Below are 19,455 nucleotides of genomic sequence, written 5' to 3' on the forward strand. Positions count from 1 at the left end.
CCAACTTAGCAATATCAAGCCTCCCACGCCCAGTGTTGGCAGAGAGCCTCCCAGGTACCAGCTCACCCTGCCTGTTCTCGGCCCGTCCTCATCCATTGCCTCAGCCTTTATGACAGGCCACACCTGTGCTATTGCTCCGTGGCTCTCCCTGTTGGTTTCTCTGCTCTTCTCTCTTGCTTTCAGTATCCCACCTCAAGTTTAGTGTGAAGTTCAGAACTTTGAACAACTCTGAGAAGTGTAGCAAAGATGAGCAATAAAGACCATTGCCAAAATAGACCTTCAGATATTCCAGAAGGAGAGGCTTCCATAGGAAGCAGCAAAGAACCAATTGCGTGGTTGAAAGTTAGACCCAGAACAGTCACTAGGGATCTCCCATCTACAGGCTTCCAACTTTTTATTTATTTATTTACTTACTTACTTACTGAAGCACAGATGCCTTTTGTGCAATGACATTTTATACACAATAGCAAAATACAAGACCAGACAAAGTCATGGCCCATCTGTCCTCTTTGCCCTCCGTGAAAGACTCCTAAGGTATATTGATTCAGTCTTTCTGATTTTTCGAAGAAGAAAAAACAGAAGCCCAGATAAAGTGAATTCCTTCCTTTTTCTATTTTTATTGTAAAATCTTTAGCGGTGACAGGCTGTGTGTGGTGGCTGACACCTGTAATTCCAGCTACTTAGGAGGCTAAGGTTGGAGGATCACCTGAGCCCAGGAAATAAAGGCTGCAGTGAACTGAGATTACACCACTACACTCCAGCCTGGGCAAGAGCAAGACCCTATCTCAAAAAAGAAAAAAGGGGGCCAGGCATGGAGGCTCACACCTTTAATCCCAGCACTTTGGGAGAATGAGGTGGGCGGATCACGAGGTCAGGAGTTTGATATCAGCCGGGCCAACATGGGGAAACCCCGTCTCTACTAAAGATACAAAAAATTAGTCAGGTGTGGGGGTGCATGCCTATAATCTTAGCTACTTGGGAGGCTGAGCCAGGAGAATCTATTGAACCCAGGAGGCAGAGGTTTCAGTGAGCCAAGACTGCGCCTTTGCACTCCAGCCTGGGTGACAGGGCCAGCCTCTATCTCAAAAAAAATAAAAAAATAAAAAATAAAGAGGTGGGAGGAGAACAATGCAGGCAAATGGAGGTGTCTTCATTTTCTTCAACACCTATGACGTCTGTGCTTTATTGGTGGAAGGGGCTTTTCTTGTGGTATATGTAAAGGGACATCAGTGAGGTTCCAGCCTCAACTGCTGTTCCCCAGTCAGGTTCCCAGCATGAATAAATAAGCTGGTAACAAAGCAGGTCAGACTTTCAGGAACCTTATGTCTCGCTGTAGCTAACTTTTGTTATAAAATTTTCTTTCAGGATCTGTTTTGTGGCCATTGTGGTTACTCAGATGTGGGTGGTGGCACCATTCGCTTAGGCTGGTGGTTTACATGTCCCCACAGGGCAGTACCAGCCTGAGAACACTTTGCTGAGAGGAATTTGTGTAAAAAGAATTTCAAAACCAGCTTTGTTCGCTAGAGAGAAGATGATTTGTAAAGAGCCCTGCCCATCAGCTTTGATGCTGACTGACCCTTCTTTTCTCTGGCAGGACCAGGTATTCTGCTGTATAGAATACCACAGGTTTTCAAATCTGGATTATTTCAAAAATACTATTTTATCCTCTTTCCACATTTTTTTGACCTAACACATATTTCCTGTATTACAAGATAAGAAGGTATCAGTTATCATTTAAAATAAACACAGACTTTAAGATTGGAGAAGAGACTGTCCTTCTCCTCCGCCTTTGTCTATCCCTCCCAGTACTTCAGAGCACATTTTAAAATTTGAAATATTGGAATATGGGAAAGTATTGCAGGAGAGGAAGAATGATTGGGCTGATAGGACCAAATCATTTTCACAGTTATCTCTGCAGGTTTCTCGATATTGCCTGAGAATGTAAAACGCATTTGAGATCCTTCTTTGGAAAGTTATTTCTCTTACTACCTGGTATTATCGGTCATCTTATTAGAGTTTCAATATGAAAAATGATCCTCTCTCCTCCCTTCCTCATTCCTTATTCCATGGTTCTGTCCCTAGTCCAAACCTGTAGCATTTGCCGTGAAGACGAATGTGAGCTACTGCGGCGCCCTGGATGAGGATGTGCCTGTTCCGAGCACAGCCATCTCCTTTGATGCTAAGGACTTTCTACACATTAAAGAGGTAAATGTAGAACAAACTGCATCCCTTCACTTGCCAAAAAGCTGAACCTAGGAATCAGCTCTGAGCCAAACTAGCCCGAGAGGAGACCCTAGGAGCTGCCAGTGTAGTACCTCATTTAATTTGCTGAACCTTCCAAATCTAGTCATTCTCATTAAGATTGAGAAGTCTGAGATCATTGCTTGCATTATCACACACTTACAACATTAAATCACAGTCAATCTTAAAATCATAGCAGGGGGCCAGGCGCCAGTGGCTCATGCCTGTAATCTCAGCACTTTGGGAGGTTGATGCAGGCGGATCACAAGATTGAGATTCTGGCCAACATGGTGAAACCCCATCTCTACTAAAAATACAGAAACTAGCTGGATGTGGTGGTGCACATCTGTAATCCCGGCTACTCAGGAGATTGAGGCAGGAGAATCGCTTGAACTCGGGAGGTGGAGGTTGCAGTGATCCGAGATCGCGTCACTGCACTCCAGTCTGGCAATAGAGCAAGACTCCATCTCAAAAAAAAAAAAATTATAGCATGGATTTTGGAGAGACCTCCGTGGTCCTCAGAGCACCTTTAAATCCCCTGTGTGACTGCAGAGCCATAGATGTATGGATCCAACCGAGGAAAATGTGAGTTTGGTGGCATGGCACCTACCCAGAAGGGACTATTTACAGGTGATGCTGTAATTATAGACATGTAGACTAGAGTCCTGTGCACCTCGACCATGGAACCAGCAATAAAGTGTATAATCATTCAAAGAAAAATTTATATCTAAGAAGCTGCATCATGTCAGAGATTTTGCTAGGCACTGGGGGATCAGACATAAGGATCACTGTCCCCGCTGGCAGGGAGCTCCAGCGGGGTGGAGAGACAGACAAGTACAGAGTTTATGCACGAGACGACAGGTTCTATTACAGAAAAATCGAATGGGTGTTGTGGGAGCCTGAGGAAAGAGGAAGAGGGATTCTCTGGCTGAGGAGGGAGGCGATCGGGGATGGGAAAGCTCTACAGAAGTGGTGAACTCTGAGGGAATTTGGGCTGGGATGTGGGTGGCATCACATGGAAGGAACAGCCGCAAGCAATGTAGTGTGGCTGGCAGGGATGGGGGCTGGGGGATGTGGGGGATTGGGGGTAGGCAGGGGCAGGAGAAGGAATGATTCAGGTTGTGGGCCAGGCCAGAGAGGCAGTGACCAGACAATAAAGGACCTCTTGGACCATGGCAAGAAGCCTGCCCTTTATCACTTGGCAGTTAGCTGGAGAAGAACTTTACATAAATGACAGATGTGACCAGCCTTGTGTCTTAGAGTGAGAACTCTGGTGGGCAAGGGAGTATTGCAGAGAGCTGGAGAGTCACACTACAGGCTGGGCAGTGGTTGTAGCAGAGACGATGAAGAGAGAGAGCAGCTTAGAGAGAGGGAAGGGACAAATAAACAGGACTTAGAGATTTCACATGGGTGGGGAAAGGGACATAGAAATGAAGGCCAGAGGCTAGTTTTTCTGGCTTGCTTAAAAGGATAGAGAGTAGTATCAGCTATCAAAATAAGAAGTTAGAGGGAAGCAGATTTGTAGGAGGGATAGATATGAATTTGCTTTTATGTACACTATGTTTTGGACATTGTAAAACTCCCCATGAAGATGCTTAAAAGACCCTTACCCACGTAACTTAGAATCTAGAGGAGAGGAATTGCAATTTGTTCTTTTGAAATAATTTGAGTTGAAAAAGAGAATGGTTTCTAGACAGGGAAAAATAGCATAAGGTTGAAGAAGTATTCTTTTTTTCTTTTCTTTTTTGAAACAGAGTCTCAAAAATGAAAACAAAAACAAAAAACAAAAAAACCAGGGTCACTTTGTCACCCAGACTGGAGTGTAGTGGCTCAATCATGGCTCACTGCAGCCTCACCTTCCAGGCTCAAGTAATCCTCTCGCCTCAGCCTCCTGAGGAGCTGGGACTGCACGCATGTACCACCATGCCCAGATAATTTTTGTAAAATTTCTTGTAGAGACAGGGTCTCCCTATGTCACCCATGCTGGTCTCTCCTGAGCTCAAGTGATCCTCCCACCTTGGCCTTCCAAAGTGTTGGGGTTACAGGTGTAAGCCACTGTGCCTGGTTGAGGGGGGCTGTTTTTAAAATTTGATTTACATTTGTACTTTTTAGGATGGGAAAGACTGAAGCATGTTTTCTATGCTGAGATGCTGAACTCAGTAAGATATGTTGGAAGGAAAAATGACAGCTAATTAAGTGAGAGGAGGAGATGACATCTGGAGAATGGGCACAAGAATTAGGCTGAGTCAGGTCAGCCTTAGCTTCCTGAACTTCCCTGTTCTGCACAGAGTTTTCCAGTGGGGTCAGTGACATGCACTGGTTGATGTTCCCATGTGGTACCATTTGCTCTGTGGGATGGGGCGGAGGTATTGGAAATAGAATCTTAAAGAAAGGAGAGCATAAAGGAGGAACAATAAAATGTACCCTGAGAATGGAGGTGCCTGGAGAATGTAATCAGTGTAAACGTATCATTTAATGTCATGGAGCCCATCTGTACTTATACCCCAGCTAAGACAAGGTGTGCATCATAAATATGTAATCAAATCATTATCTTTGAAACTCTGCATTCTGTAGTCCAGACCAGCAGCGTGGAGGTCACTGGGGCCATTGTCTGTGGAATTGTGGAGATGGAGGCCCAACAAAGTGGGATGAGGAGAGAAGGGGAGCTAGAAAGGGTATGTGGAGACCATGCCTTTTAGGTTGGCACTGCTCAGGCAGTAGATGAAGGAGGGTATGAGGTCAAAAGAGGTCTTCTTTCAAGGTGGGATCTTATTCGATGCCTGTACTTGCTGATATTAACAAACAGAGTTGGGGAGAGATTGGGGGAAAGGAGAGATAGGTAGAAGGATGCAGTGCTTGAGTAGCCAAGAAGGGTGGGATCTAAGATCCTAGTGTAGGGACAGACGTTTGATAGAAAGAAGAAGGCTAATTCATTGTGACATACAGGGAAAAGACCAGTGCAGGCATGGACACTTCAGGGCCTTAGTAATAGGAAACTGAGGACCCATCAATTTCAATCATAGCTTCTACTTCCTTGATGGTACATGAGGTGAGAATGTCTACATTTGTCTGGAAGACAAGAACTCTTGACCTGAGACATATACCCTGGCATCTGAATGGTTAAGTTGATTATGTCTCACCATTCCCATCAAAAATGCCCAAACCGTATTCATTAGTTGCTAACACCCACTATGTCCAAGGAGAAGCAGCACTTTAAAGGTAAGAGATGTTCTTACATGTCACATGCACGCTCACTCACACCGACATTCCAACCTTATACTTTATTGCTTTCCTGCATTGTATCAATGTCTCAATTTGTCTTGGCTGCTGTTTCAGCTATGTGCTTTTTCTTCAGTCTGGCAGTTTGATGTGTGGCGTTGAGCTGGTAATCCTATGTGGACCAGAGCTGCCTGCTTTCCTGTTTTGAAGTTATCAGATAAGAAAACATCTTTGAAAGAGAAAGTGCTAATCATTTTAAGGAAATCAAAATAGAGAAGGGTTGGAACAACCCCTAGGTGACCTCTGTAAAGAGCTGGCACAAGCTCCCAGAACATCAACACAAAAGAACACATTTCTATAATCAAGTTGTAGCCTTTCCTCTCATCCATCACTTAGGAGGCCATTTATTATGCACCCTGTTAAGTACTTTCTCAGTAATAAAAAAGCTTAAATGCAGAGAAAAGCTACAACTATGCTGTCACACAAGTCAAATCATGATCAAATTAAGCTCTCGAATTTACAGTGACTTTTTCCCAAGTAACCCAAAAAACTTTCATTCATCCTGAGTCAGATTCTCACTGTACTTCAGCTGTTTCCTAGAACTAAGTGAAAACATTTGGGGAAGTTGCATCAACCATTTCAGCAAGCCCTTTAAAGTCACTTGGGTACCATTTAACAAATGAGTGTTCCAGCGGGCTAACTTCATTTCAGGAAATAACTTAAGCCCCAGGAAACTATGACTCATGGTCTGTTTTGTCCTCACCACAGTAAAATTTAAATTCCAGACCTATGCACCCAAGATTCTAACAGGGTCCCTTTGCCCTTTGCTGATTCCAGAATAAACAGACCTATTATTTTAGGCCTGTTATACTAAAAGACAGGAAAATAGGGGAAAACAGTTAAGACCTAGATTGTTCAAGATTTTATATCAGGTCAATTCACATTTCTTTTCTTCTTTTCTTTTTTAATTTATTTTATCTTATTTTTGGAGACAGGGTCTCGCTCTGTTTTCCAGGCTGGAGTGCAGTGATGCAATCACAGCTCACTGCAGTTGTGAACTCTTGGGCTCAAGTGATCCTCCTATCTCAGCCTCAGCCTCACAAGTAGTTAGGACTGCAGGCATGCACTATTACACCCAGCAAATTGTGTGTGTGTGGGTATGTGGGTATGTGTGTGTGTGTATAGATGGCTCTGTTACATAGATGGCACTATTACACCCAGCTAATTGTGTGTGGGGATGTGTGTGTGTATCGATGGCTCTGTTGCCCGGGCTGATTTTGAACTTCTGGCTTCAACTAATCTTTCTACCTTACCCTCTGAAAGCTCTGGGATTACAGGAATACACCACCATGCCCAGCCCTCCTTTGAATGCAATCTCATACTCTATGTCACTCATATAGTATGCATGGAGAAGCTGTGTGTATAACAGAGGCCAAATTCTTACCAAACCATGTTTCTCATGAGTGGGAAGCTGTTACTCAGAATAACTTAAAGTTTACCCAAAACTTCATGCTGTGATAATTCAATGAAACCTTCCATTTCTCCTTCATAATGTGTCAGAATCATATATATATATATATATATATATATATTTCACCTTTCTATGAGCACAGCAAAACATGCTGCATATCAATGTTACATTTTGGAAAATATTTATGTTTATAAATATATATGTTTTGGATCAAAGTAGGAGATAATTATCTTGTTCAACACTGATAAAAACAGTAAAGGAAGTTTTTAGAATCATCTCTGGAGAGTTTAAACAATAGAGGTGATACCTATCTTGTAGAAATGACCTAGCTGAAACCTTTCTTTGAGGCAGGGAGATTGAGTTAAATTGCTTTCTGCTCTATAATTCAGCAGATGTATAGTTACAAATGCAATTTTACTGATCCACCAAATAAGCCCCCATTTGACAGGCTCTCACCTCACACTGGTTGAGGGCTTCACATGGGCTTGGGTCTTGAGTTTATGTGTCATGGAACTTAACTTACATGGAAATTCTGGAGTTCCTTTTGGGCTATAGAGGTTTTGGAGGTTACTTGCAAAATTTCACATAAAAAATATATAATATGCTCAGACTTTGTAAGAGTAGGTTTCTTTTTCTTCAAGTAGTAAGATGGACCTTAATCTGCAAGTCTATATTTGAAAGATTATGACTCTTCCCCAGCGACAGTAGACTACACATAGTATCATGGAATTTTTACCTGAAAGCATTTAACAAATTATGAACTATAAAATCTGTTTCATCTCAGGCATATCCATCCTGTCTCCTAGAGCTCCAGTTACATTGGTGCATATTTATCTGTGGAAAATATGTTCTTTAAGAATTAGTTAGAGCTTCTTGACAAAGACCAAAATAATACAAATGTTAGGACCGGATATTAGTCCAGGGGTTTACAAACTATAGCCCATGGTTCCAGTCTGACTACTGCCTTTTTTGTAAAGAAAAGTTTTAATGAAACACAGCCATGCTCCCTTGTTTATGTTTGTCTGTGGCTGCTTCCACACAAAGCAGCAGATTCAACTTATTGTAACAGAGACCACATGGTCTACAAAGCCTAAAATTACTTGGACCTTTACAGAAAAAGTCTGCAGAACCCTGCTTTAGTCTATGAATCCACCTCAGATACACACACACACACACGCACACACACACACATACACACACACACACAGTATAGTTTATATAAAATGTAGTATAATATCATATCATATAAATAGCACTTTGTTTTGTCCCATAAGATTAATAAACAGCATGTGAAGATAAGTGAATTACTATTGATAGCAATTTTATTTCTGAATTCCAGAAATATAACAATGATTGGTGGATAGGAAGGCTGGTGAAAGAGGGCTGTGAGATTGGCTTCATTCCAAGTCCACTCAGATTGGAGAATATACGGATTCAGCAAGAACAAAAAAGAGGACGTTTTCACGGAGGGTATGTTTCCATCTTTTCTTTGCACTTTTTTTGGTCAGAAAATTGGGGGATATTGTCAAAGGTGTATGCTTTCAAAGTACAAGATATTTCTCTGTGCGGGAGGTGTTTCTGAAATTAACACAAAAGAGTTTCAGACAGTTCTCTACCTTCTGTGCATGCTGAAGCCTGACACCACTGGAGACCATGTGAATTCCATGGCAGGAACTGTTTTCTGTGGCCTCAGCAAGCCCTCGGAACCCAGGCTTTCCTCTAGGAGAGTCACTTCAGGCATTCTTTCTCCACACAGTGAGTGGGAGCTGACCTGATCCAGCATTATGGCTCCTCTTGGAGACTCTCCCTTAACCAGGCACAGAATGTGATTGTACATGTAGGTCCTGGACTAGAAGCACCTTCTCCACTCCAGGCTTTTTCTGGCATCTGTTGTCTTCTGGTATTTGGTTAAAGACAGCTTCAGGTGAATCATCCTCTAGTGAACTACTGAAGTAGCCATGTAGACCTCAGAGTGAAGGTATTTAAAGGTCCCAGGAACACAAGCATAGCTTGAAAGAAGAGAAACCAAATCATCCTGAGCCTTCCTGTATTGTGTTACAGCTTCCACTGAATCGTTGATTTGATATGTTATAATTTTTTGAAAGCTCTAAAATAGAAGCTGTTTTTTCTCTTGACCCTCAACTTCTGTTTTCTATTGGATGCTTTTCTATTTCAAAAAACTCCCATGTTCTTTAGGGGCCTGCCTTTGTCATAATGAGAACCACTCCAACAGTAATAGGAGATCACAAAAGTATAGTTACCCCACTTTTAATTATTAATCTTTTTTGGCATATAACTTGCTAATACCATTATTAATATTAATCCCTTTTGTCCCTTGTATTAGTCCATTTTCACACTTCTATAAGACTGCATAACTTATGAAGAAAAGAGCTTTAATTTTCATGGTTCTGCAGGCTGAACTGGAAGCATGGCAGCATCTGCTTCTGGGGAGATCTCGGGGGAGTTTTACTGGCAGCAGAAGGCAAAGCGGGAGCAGGTGTCTTACATGGCCAGAGCAGGAGGAAGAGAGAGAGGGGGGAGGAGGTGCTACACACTTTGAAACAACCAGGTCTCGTGATAACTCACTCACTATCACAAGAATAGCACCGGGAGATGGTGCCAAACCATTCATAAAGGACCACCCCCATGGTCCAGACACCTCTCACCAGGCCTCACCTGCAACACTGGGGACTACATCTTAACATGAGATTTGCTGGAGACACAAATCCAAACTGTATCATCCTTTTTTTTCCTAAACTTTTTGTCTTTCATGCTCCTTCTTAAACACGTGGAGAACATGTGTTCCAGTCTTGGGGTCTTTGCAGTTCCTGTTTTTTCTTACTGGAACCTTTTTCATCACATTTTCACCAGACCACTCCATCTGCTTTATATCTGTGTTAGACATCACCTTTCCAGTGACCCTTTTCCTGCCAACTGTATTTAAAATTGTACCTACTTCCCTTTCCTGTTCTTCCCCTTCCTTCCCTAACTTAGTTTTCTCTATTGCACTTACTCCTCTTAGCAATATTATCTATTTACTTATTTATGTTGTTTCATACAAGCTGAGCATCCATAATCTGAAAAGCTGAAATACAAAATGCTCCAAAATTCAAAACGTTTTGAGGACTGACATGATGCCCAAAGGAGATGCTCATCAGAGCATTTTAGATTTCAGACATTCGGATTAGGGATGTTCAAGTAGTAAGTATATAGTGCAAATTTCCAAAATCTGAAAAACGTGGAAATGCAAAACATTTCTGCTCCCAAACATTTTGGATAAGGGATATTCAACCTGTATTGATATGTCCCATTAGCGTATGACTCAGTAAGGGAGTGGATTTTGTCTCCTTAATGCCGCTGTTATATTTCTACTTTCTAAAACAGGGATGTACAATCGATATTTGTTGAATAAAATAACTGAATTATTATCATTTTCAAAGTTTTGTTGTTGTTATTATTTCTTAATTGTTACAATCATGGGCCATATAACATTTTTGTCAGTAATGATCACGCATATGATGGTGGTCCCATAAGATTATAATACTGTATTTTTATTGTATCTTTTCTATGTTTAGATAGAGAAATGCCACTGTGTTCGAGTTATCTATGGTGTTCAGTATAGTAACATTCTATATAGACTTGTAGCCCAGGAGCAATAGGCTACATGATATAGCCTGGGTATAGAGTAGGCTGTGCCATCTAGGTTTGTGCTCTGCAGTGTCCACACGACAATGAAATTGCCTAATGACACATTCCTCAGAAGATAACCCCATTCTTAAGCCTCCCATGACTGTATAAACTTTTTTTTTTCTGAGACAGAGTCTTGCTGTGTCACACAGGCTGGAGTGCAGTGGTGCAATCTCGCCTCACTGCAAACCCTGTCTCCCAGATTCAAGCGATTCTGCTGCCTCAGCTTCCAGAATAGCTGGGATTACAGGCACATGCCACCACGCCTGGCTAATTTTTGTATTTTTACTACAGGTGGGACTTCACCACTTTGGCCAGGTTGATCTCAAACTCCCAACACCAGGTGATCCGCCCACCTTGCTCTTCCAAAGTGCTGGGATTACAGGCATGAGCCACCATGCCCGGCCAACTATATATACTTTTGAACTAAAAACTTACCTCATGGCAGGCACAGTAGTAAAGCCAAGAGCTCACAGACATTTTATTTGATCTTTATACCAACCGTGTGAGCTGTGGCATCTCCTTCTGTAGGTGGGGAATGTAAGGCTCAAAGACATTATGATGTGCCACAGTACCACAACTAGTAAGCAGCAGAGCTAGGCTGAGAGATCAGATTTTTCTGACTATAGGGATGACACTCTTAAGGACTAAAAGAGAGGGGCACTGGGGAAGTAGGGAGGTGGCAGCTCCCGATGGCCTTTGTGGGCTTCAGGGAAGCTTTTAGAGCACACCTGAGAAGACCAGAGTTGAGGATCTTCCATTCAAGTAAATAATATTTTTTTTGTGACCAATTCCTCATGGTCAGTTCTTAACTCTGATGCCCGACTGGCATATTGGTGCCTGGTGTTAGGTTAACAGTTCATAAGAACATTTCTGTCAGTGATGGCTTTGCCTGACATCTACATTGAGTAACTAGAAGAGATGCTTTTGCAAAGTATTCCAGGTCTTGGCTAGTTCCCCACATTCTCTTAGAAATGAGGCCAAAGAAAACATTTGGACAGATTCTTGAAGTTCTTTATAGCAGAATTTTGTGTGTTTTGAATTATTTAATAGATGAAGGACAAAGAAGGTTTTGTACTCTTAAGTTCTGTTTTCAAAGAATTGGGGGAGTGATTCTTTAGTTCCTTTTCTATATCCTAGGAAATCAAGTGGAAATTCTTCTTCAAGTCTTGGAGAAATGGTATCAGGGACATTTCGAGCAACTCCCACATCAACAGGTGAGAGTTTAGTTAAACTCTTTTTCAGAAAATGTATTCCTTTCCAATATATTTGAACATAGATGCAACTATTTTTGCTAATTTGGAAATGATTTGAAGACTTAATTTAAGGATTTTTCTCTCTAGTATTTAATTTCTCATTTGTTTTCTATGTTAATTTGATTTGATTTAGAGTGACTATTGGTACTAAAAATTCAGGTCATTATAATGTAATTTTGAAAAATCTTATTTAGCGCCCCTCGAGTTAATAACTGTCCATTGTGTAAACTGATCTTCAAAACATTCATTATTTTCCTAAGAAACTGACAGACTTTAAGATGGTGAGGGCCAATACAAAAAGGAAAAAATGTTGCAGACTCTGAAGAAAATGCTCTGTTTTCAGTCTCCATCTGGAACTTCGGGATGTATTGGTACAGCCTGGGCTGGGAGGGTTGAAGCAGAGACTCAGGCAGGGGCCAAATGAGGGAGGGCCTTGTTTCCATTTGGACAGCAGGCATCTGAGCCCTGGAATTAACGGTAATGAAGAGACCATGGTGGCATAATAGGGAGTTGTGGTGCATTTGGAAACCGTAGAGATATTCATGCAGGAATTTTTCTTCTACCACATTCCCTGACTCCTATTGGCTAATTTCATTCTGGCCCACAACTGCTGCTGCATTAGGGCATCCAGGGCCCTGCTTACCACTTCCAGTTGTATTACCAATTCGGAATGGCAAGTCCAAGGCCCTATTCTGGCGTACCAAAACTGCAGGCAACTGGATTGGTTCTGGAATGGTTCTAAGTATCTGGGTCCTTGTTCATGTGAAGCCCTCTGACCTACAGGACACTGAAGCAAACCAGGTTTCTGAGTTGTACCCAAATAGACTGGACCTGCTCGGATGCCCACAGAATCACTTTGAACCAGAGATCGAGTACATTTTACCTTGTTCCCATTTGTTAGACGTTCAGGGCATTGCAGACTTTAGCTATTACAAACAGGAAAGAACAGGAATAACTGGTTATAGGTTTATCTGAGCAATAACTAGTTATAAATTTATTTGAAATTTAAAAGCAGCATGGTAGGAAAAAATGTGCCAATATTCTAGAAAATAGGCAAAAATGTCCAAGGGGCTGCAGAATTATCTCGTGGATTATCAAAGTTACAAATATAAAAATAACTAGTGATTGAGGTGATAGTCATTTTTGCCCAAATAGTTTTTCTGTTTCCTTCTATGAAATTGCATTTGTCCAACTTGTTTCCAGCAACACTGTGCTGTGTTCAGCACGAGAACAACCCATGGTGAATGACTAACCCGGAGCTTCCAATGTTGTTCTGAACTCCTGTCCCCACTCCCACCCATTGAGAAATCAGGATATAAGGTCATTTGTACCAAGGAGGAAGCTGTCTCGGTTTCATACATCTTCAAAATTGACATGTCCAGAATGAAATCACAAAGCAGGTTCTCCAGAGTGGGCGATAGAAAAGTGGTGAAGATAATTACAGGGACAAATGGGTGCATTCTTCAGTCTCTTAAACTCGTGTACTGTCATTTGCAGAGATTACATATTTTGATATGGCTTTCATTATTGTCTTTTAGCAAAACAGAAGCAAAAAGTGGTAAGTTGTATTTCCTTTTTAAATCTACTGTTAAGGTTCCTATACATACATGCCTGCAATGCTCCATCTCAGTGACCCAAGTGGCTATAAAATAAGGGAAGAGCCTCCTCGGTGGGGACCTTTGATAATCATTTGTCATTCGACCTGAGAATTGTGAATGTTGTGGCTGCTGAGGCATGTTCAACCTCACCTTGTCACGTGTGTCAAATCATCTTTTTCAGACGGAGCACATTCCTCCTTACGATGTTGTGCCATCAATGCGTCCGGTGGTGTTAGTGGGGCCATCACTGAAAGGTTATGAGGTACAAATATCATCTGTTACTCTTCAGTTCTTGATCGACCACCCGGGAAACAGTCATGTTGGCAATTGCTCCTTCAGGGTCTGTTTCCACATGGGTCCTGATGGAAGCCAATGCTCAGCATGGGAAGGGAGGGGGTACCGTGGAGGGCTCATGAGGCCCTTTGCCCTTTCTTTCCTTCCTTGCACACTTCTTATCTTTTATATATTATATTGTTTAGAAATACCTCCCTGAAAATATTCACAATGGGATGATCTGGTCAAAGATTTACTGTGCATTAAATACAAAGAAAGGGACTTTATCTGTCTTGACCATTCTCACTATTATTAGAAGTAATAGAGAATGAACAGCACCAGGGGACAAACAATCAATCTTCCAGCAAATCCAAACCTTTAAAGCACTAACAGAGCTCACCCTGCCGGCTGTTTAAGATGATGCCACCAAATGCTTCTTGCTTATTTATTTTAAAGGGCACATTTTTGAAAAGACCGCTAAAAACATTAGTGAACTTTGGAGATTAAACAAAACCTTGTGACAAGAAAGAGAGTAGAGACTTTGTTTCAGATGTTTCTGTTTTGACCTTGTGCTAGCATGGATGAAAAAATAGGTAGATGTGACATTGAACTCTGAAGGTGAGCAGTCTCCAGGGCACCATTCCCATTGAGCTGGGACAATGTGTGGCACATAGTGGGCACTCAGTACACATTTGCTGAATGAATTAATGAATCTCTTTCAGGCACATCTAAGAATCCTCGCTCTCTCTCCCTCTCTTTCTCTCTTGTCTTTCTCTGAGTTAGAAATGTCAGAGGGATGAGCAGGAGAGTAGTCTACAAAAATCCAGCCATGGGCATGGAGAATTTCCACCAACATGCACAAACCAGCAGGGCCGCTGAGTCCAATGCTGGCCTCAATTCTCTAGCTGCTCCTCACTGGAGGCAGGCACAAAGCAGGTGTGCCAAGAATACCTGGCACCTGTGTTCAAAGCCAGCCTTTTGTCTCCTGGCAGCAGTTCTATCCCCTAACAAGGAAAGAAGAAAGAGGGTCTGGTGAACACTGCTAGTTTATTCCTCAACACCATGGAGGAAAACCAGGGATGGGGTGGGGGGTGGAAATTGGCAATTGCACATGGTTAAGCGTGAAAAACACCTTCCATGGTAACCTGCCCCTAGGAGATGACTGGCTTGGCTCATAGTGCCCTTCCCTCCTTCCTCTCTCTCACTTTTGACTTCTCTCTCTCTCTCTCTCTCTCTCTGCGTGTGTTTGCCTCATTCTTTTTTTCTCACCTCTGCAAAGGTAACAGACATGATGCAGAAAGCCCTCTTTGATTTCCTGAAGCACAGGTTTGATGGGAGGTGAGACATATAGATGTTTTTGTATTTTTATTTTCCTTTAACCAAACTTGTATGATAAATTGAATTGTAGATCTATGTTTCCAGAGATTTCAGAAGTTCTCTCGTGAAAAGTTAATTCAATATTCTTGGGAAGAATATAATAAAAGAGCTCTGAAAATATGAAGTATAACATTAAGGCCCAAAGGAAAAAAGGACTATGAGAAGAAAAATAAGCCATTTGTTTCGTTTTAATTTATATGTCGTTATTATCTCAGTTATTAACAATTTCATACCGAAATGATTTTTATGAAAAAATATTAATTAAAACATATAATATTTCTGATGAATATAGTGGCTTGCTGGTCAGGCTAGGCAGTATTTGGGAATTGTGCATGTGCACGTGTGTGTGTGTGTGTGTGTGATATGAAAATATAAATATCAAGTACTGAATTTCCTCAAAAGAAGAGAGTGAGAATTCTTTACATCATAAACCTTCCAAAGTGATCATTTTGTAGGGAATAGTACTTATTTGGATGTTTATTATAGTTGTGGGCTTGTTTTTATTAGAAGCGTCCTTGTTATTTTATTGATCTATTTTTTAATGTATCTTACTATGATCCATTAACAATATGACTCAGGCATTAGCCATTAAACAATTTTATCATTTAAGTTTTGTGAAAAATGTCTAGAGAAAGTTTCTGTGTTTTGCAGAGAAATGGTAAAAAGCTTGAATTGACTCAATCCTACATATTAAGCTCTTTCACAAGGCAGAAAGCAGTCCATGTAAAAATAACCACATGAAAAAAACCTGAAGACTTACCAGAAATATAGAAAATTTAAATAGTGTGCATCAAAAAGTATGGGTAAATGCATCTAATTTATCACTGTAGGATTGAGGAAGAACATGACATTTTTTATTTTCAAAGGCAGTAATTGAGACACTCACTCTCTCTTTGCTAAATTATGACAATGCGCTAAATGCATGGAATTTTATGTAAAAAATCTTCAGATAGATTTTAATAAATTGGTATATTAAGAATAAAAACAAATAAGATATTGCTTTACATATAAATTGTATATATTTGTTAAAATAAAAGCTTTCTGGATAATTGGGTTAAATATTCATTAGTTTCTGGAATTATATAGAAAGAAAGTAAACTGAAATTTTAGCTTACCTATGCAACAATCTTGCATGTTCTTCACATGTACCCCAAAACCTAAAATGCAATAAAAAGAAAGAAAGAAAGAAAGAAAAAAAGAACAACAACAACAACAAAGAAACAAGAATGCTTCTAGGTACGTTAGAATATAGATCAGCCTGCCTTAATGAATAGACCCCAAAATGTGTAATGTTTCAAACACAGTGGAAGCTTATCATTGTTCACTTAACAGTCTGAGGGAAATGTTCCTTAGCTGGGAGGGAGGCTGGAGTGGGGAGAAGGGAGAATTAGACAGAAAGTTTGTTCCCTCTGTCATTTGGAGCCCTTAGCCCAGGTATGATGTCTCCAGTCAGCTTGGTGGGCCTGGAGGCAGTGTACTTTATTACTCACATTTTACTGATTAGAACTTGGTTATATGGTCATACTTAATTGCAACAGAGGCTGGGAAATACAGTCTTACAGTCCCGGAGGAAGAGGAGACAGAATTCGTTGAACCAATAATGGCCTTTTTCAAATTCATCTACTAGACAAAGGCTTAATAAGAAAGATGTATTTATTCTATTCAACTGTCTTTAAAAAGGAAATAGGCAGATAATGAAGTAGCTTCAAAGAAAATAAATTAAAAGCCCTGAATGCTAGAGCATTGGAGTTGGAAAAATATTTAAAATTTCTTTTAGACTAATCTCCCTTCTCCAGCAACTACAGTCAGACAACCTACTTCTGTTTGAAACTTTTGGCTTTTGGAAATTCACTTTCTAAAAAAGCATTACAAAGAAACAGACGAACTCTGACTGTCACTTAATAGGGTTGGTCTTGGTCCTCCTCTCTGATGTTCTGGCCTTAACTCTAACCCTCATGCAGGTCCCTGTGGATTGAAGGCAGCCAACGTGCATGGGGCCAAGTCTGTGTTCTTGGTGGCACAAGCACGGTTCCTTCGGATATGCATGGAGTCAAATGGTTCAACCAGTGGGGCAGTTACCTAAGGCAGTTCTGAGCAGTGCCGAATCCACTGGCCCCATAACAGCCCTGCCTGAACAAATCCCATCCATAAGACAGCCTACATTTGTGTTCGGTTATTTTGGTCTATAACATAATTACACACAACAGTGTTGTTAAAGGTTTGCCTTCAAGAATGAAGAATCTGATGTTCTTCCTCAATCCTGAGGCCCAGAAAAAGGGAATTTATTTAATTGTAACAGCAGAGATTTGTACTGAATCAAGTATAATTGTCTGCATCTGTTACTGTACACATACTATTGAAGTTGGTTTTAATAGAAATAGAAGAAAAATTTCAATAGCAAGTGTTCATGGGGTCTGATGACATGGCAAAGGATCTGGAAGAAGGGCCCAGCAGCAGCAAAAGTAATAGCTGAAGATAGAGACGTAGCCCTGGAGCAATCTGATGTATGGCAGGGCTGGAGAAAGATAGATAGATATTAAAGGGGTGAGGGGTGACAGAATGGACTTGATTTAAAATATTAAGAGGCCAGGCAGCAGAATAAACAATAATGAGTTCATTGGTTGATTGTATGTGGAGAGTTTGATAAAAAAGAAGAGATTCGATAGTAGCTTCGCACTGACTCTGACATGTCTTCTTCGTGGGGAGTATTGTTAGATATTGAGCTATAACATTATGCTGCATTATGTTTTACCAGTTGATACAAGGAGAGAAAAACAAAAATAGTCTTTAATTGAAATCAGCCAAGCTTAGAACAGTGACAGGCTTTAGCACAGTGATACAGCATAAACAATATGTTCTAATGGAAACCTACTCTATGTTTCATGGGCTATGAATGCAGTACATTAGGCAAAATAGGAGAAAGTCTTACTATTTTTCAGAAAGTACAAAGAAGGGATCCGTTGGCTACGAGGCTTTGTTCTTTAATCTGCTTTTGAGATCTTAGTAGAAAATAATTCAACAAATTGGATGAAAGTCCAACAGTTTGACTATTGCAGAATCATAAACTTGGGATTTTTTTTTTTTTTTTTTTTTTGATACCTTAGAAATGATTAAGGGCACTTTGGGAGGCTGAGGTGGGTGGATCACCTGAGGTTAGGAGTTCAAGACCAACCTGACCAACATGTAGAAACCCATCTTTTATAAAAATACAAAATTAGCCAGGCATGGTGGCACATGCCTGTAATCCTAGCTAGGAGGCTGAGGCAGGAGCATCGCTTGAACCTGGACCTGGGAGGCGGGGGTTGCAGTGAGCTGAGATTGTGTCGTTGCACTCCAACCTAGACAGCAAGAGTGAAACTCCGTCTCAAAAAAAAAAAAAAAAAAAAAAAAAGAAAAGAAAGGAAGAAAAGAAATGATTTGAGTCAGTTTAGAGCTACTTATGATACAGTTTTACTGGTATAAGTGCTATTGTGGGGTCTAACTATAATACGTGTAAGAAAAACACAATACTAAATAGTTCCTGAGTGCCCTCTGTATATGTGAATATCCACATGCAGCAATGATTCCCGTGCTGACGAGGACACAGTAGATACACAGTAGGCACCGAGCTTCTCTCTTCATTTCACACCACAAACATTAATCAGGAATCACCTTTTTGGATGAGATTTGTTCAGCTGGCTGAATCTACCATTCACAGGCTGAAGAGCCAGCAGTCAAACCAGTTGCAGTTTGTTGACCTATGCCAATCATTTCAAATCCCCCCAAAAGTTGTTACTTTAGGTTTTTTGACAGCTGGATAAGATCAACTCTATGACATTTATTGGACAATTTGTAACTGATATGATCATGGCTAAAAATCTTACATGAACATCATGTAACCTACACAGATCAGGTATTAAGCTAAAGGATGCTTTTAGCCAAAGAACACATAAGGGGAAAAACGGGCTTGAGAAATACTTTGAAAGAAAAGAAGCTAAGCATACAACTTAGGGAGACTCAAAGAGATAGTATTTATTAATAAAAGGAAATGGGAACAATTTATGTTATTACAAGCAGCCAAGCCATATAAGAATGAAGATAATTTCTAATTGCAGTCAACAAACGAAAAAGAACAGCAGCAGCTTCTGTTTTGTAATCAATTTCATTCTCCTATACTTTCTTCCTACTGTTCTCCATTCAAATGCAGACTCATAAACAGCCACTCAAACACCAGTAATAACTAATTGACACTTTAGTGTCAAACTTGAATATTTAAATTAGTAGGTTTTGAGTACAACTCATCTGACCTGATTCTCCCACCCCCATTTCACAGACTCTGGGAATGGGAGAGGTC

General features: G+C 40.7%; 1 protein-coding gene across 5 annotated transcripts in view; it reads left to right on the plus strand.

The window, feature by feature from the left end:
* Positions 1 to 19,455, plus strand: part of CACNB4 (calcium voltage-gated channel auxiliary subunit beta 4) — a 287,994-nt gene that overhangs the window by 233,114 nt on the left and 35,425 nt on the right. For 4 of the 5 annotated variants that reach the window (XM_003921977.4, XM_003921978.4, XM_003921979.4 and 1 more), the window contains 6 exons: positions 2,083 to 2,205; positions 8,271 to 8,401; positions 11,759 to 11,835; positions 13,413 to 13,432; positions 13,654 to 13,734; positions 15,025 to 15,083. In XM_003921977.4, coding sequence (XP_003922026.1) covers positions 2,083 to 2,205; positions 8,271 to 8,401; positions 11,759 to 11,835; positions 13,413 to 13,432; positions 13,654 to 13,734; positions 15,025 to 15,083 — 491 coding nt within the window. The remainder of the gene's footprint in view (positions 1 to 2,082; positions 2,206 to 8,270; positions 8,402 to 11,758; positions 11,836 to 13,412; positions 13,433 to 13,653; positions 13,735 to 15,024; positions 15,084 to 19,455) is intronic. The other variant, XM_074399704.1, reaches the window with a different exon arrangement.

The sequence above is a fragment of the Saimiri boliviensis genome, chromosome 5, assembly GCF_048565385.1.
Source record: "Saimiri boliviensis isolate mSaiBol1 chromosome 5, mSaiBol1.pri, whole genome shotgun sequence".
NCBI lineage: Eukaryota > Metazoa > Chordata > Mammalia > Primates > Cebidae > Saimiri > Saimiri boliviensis.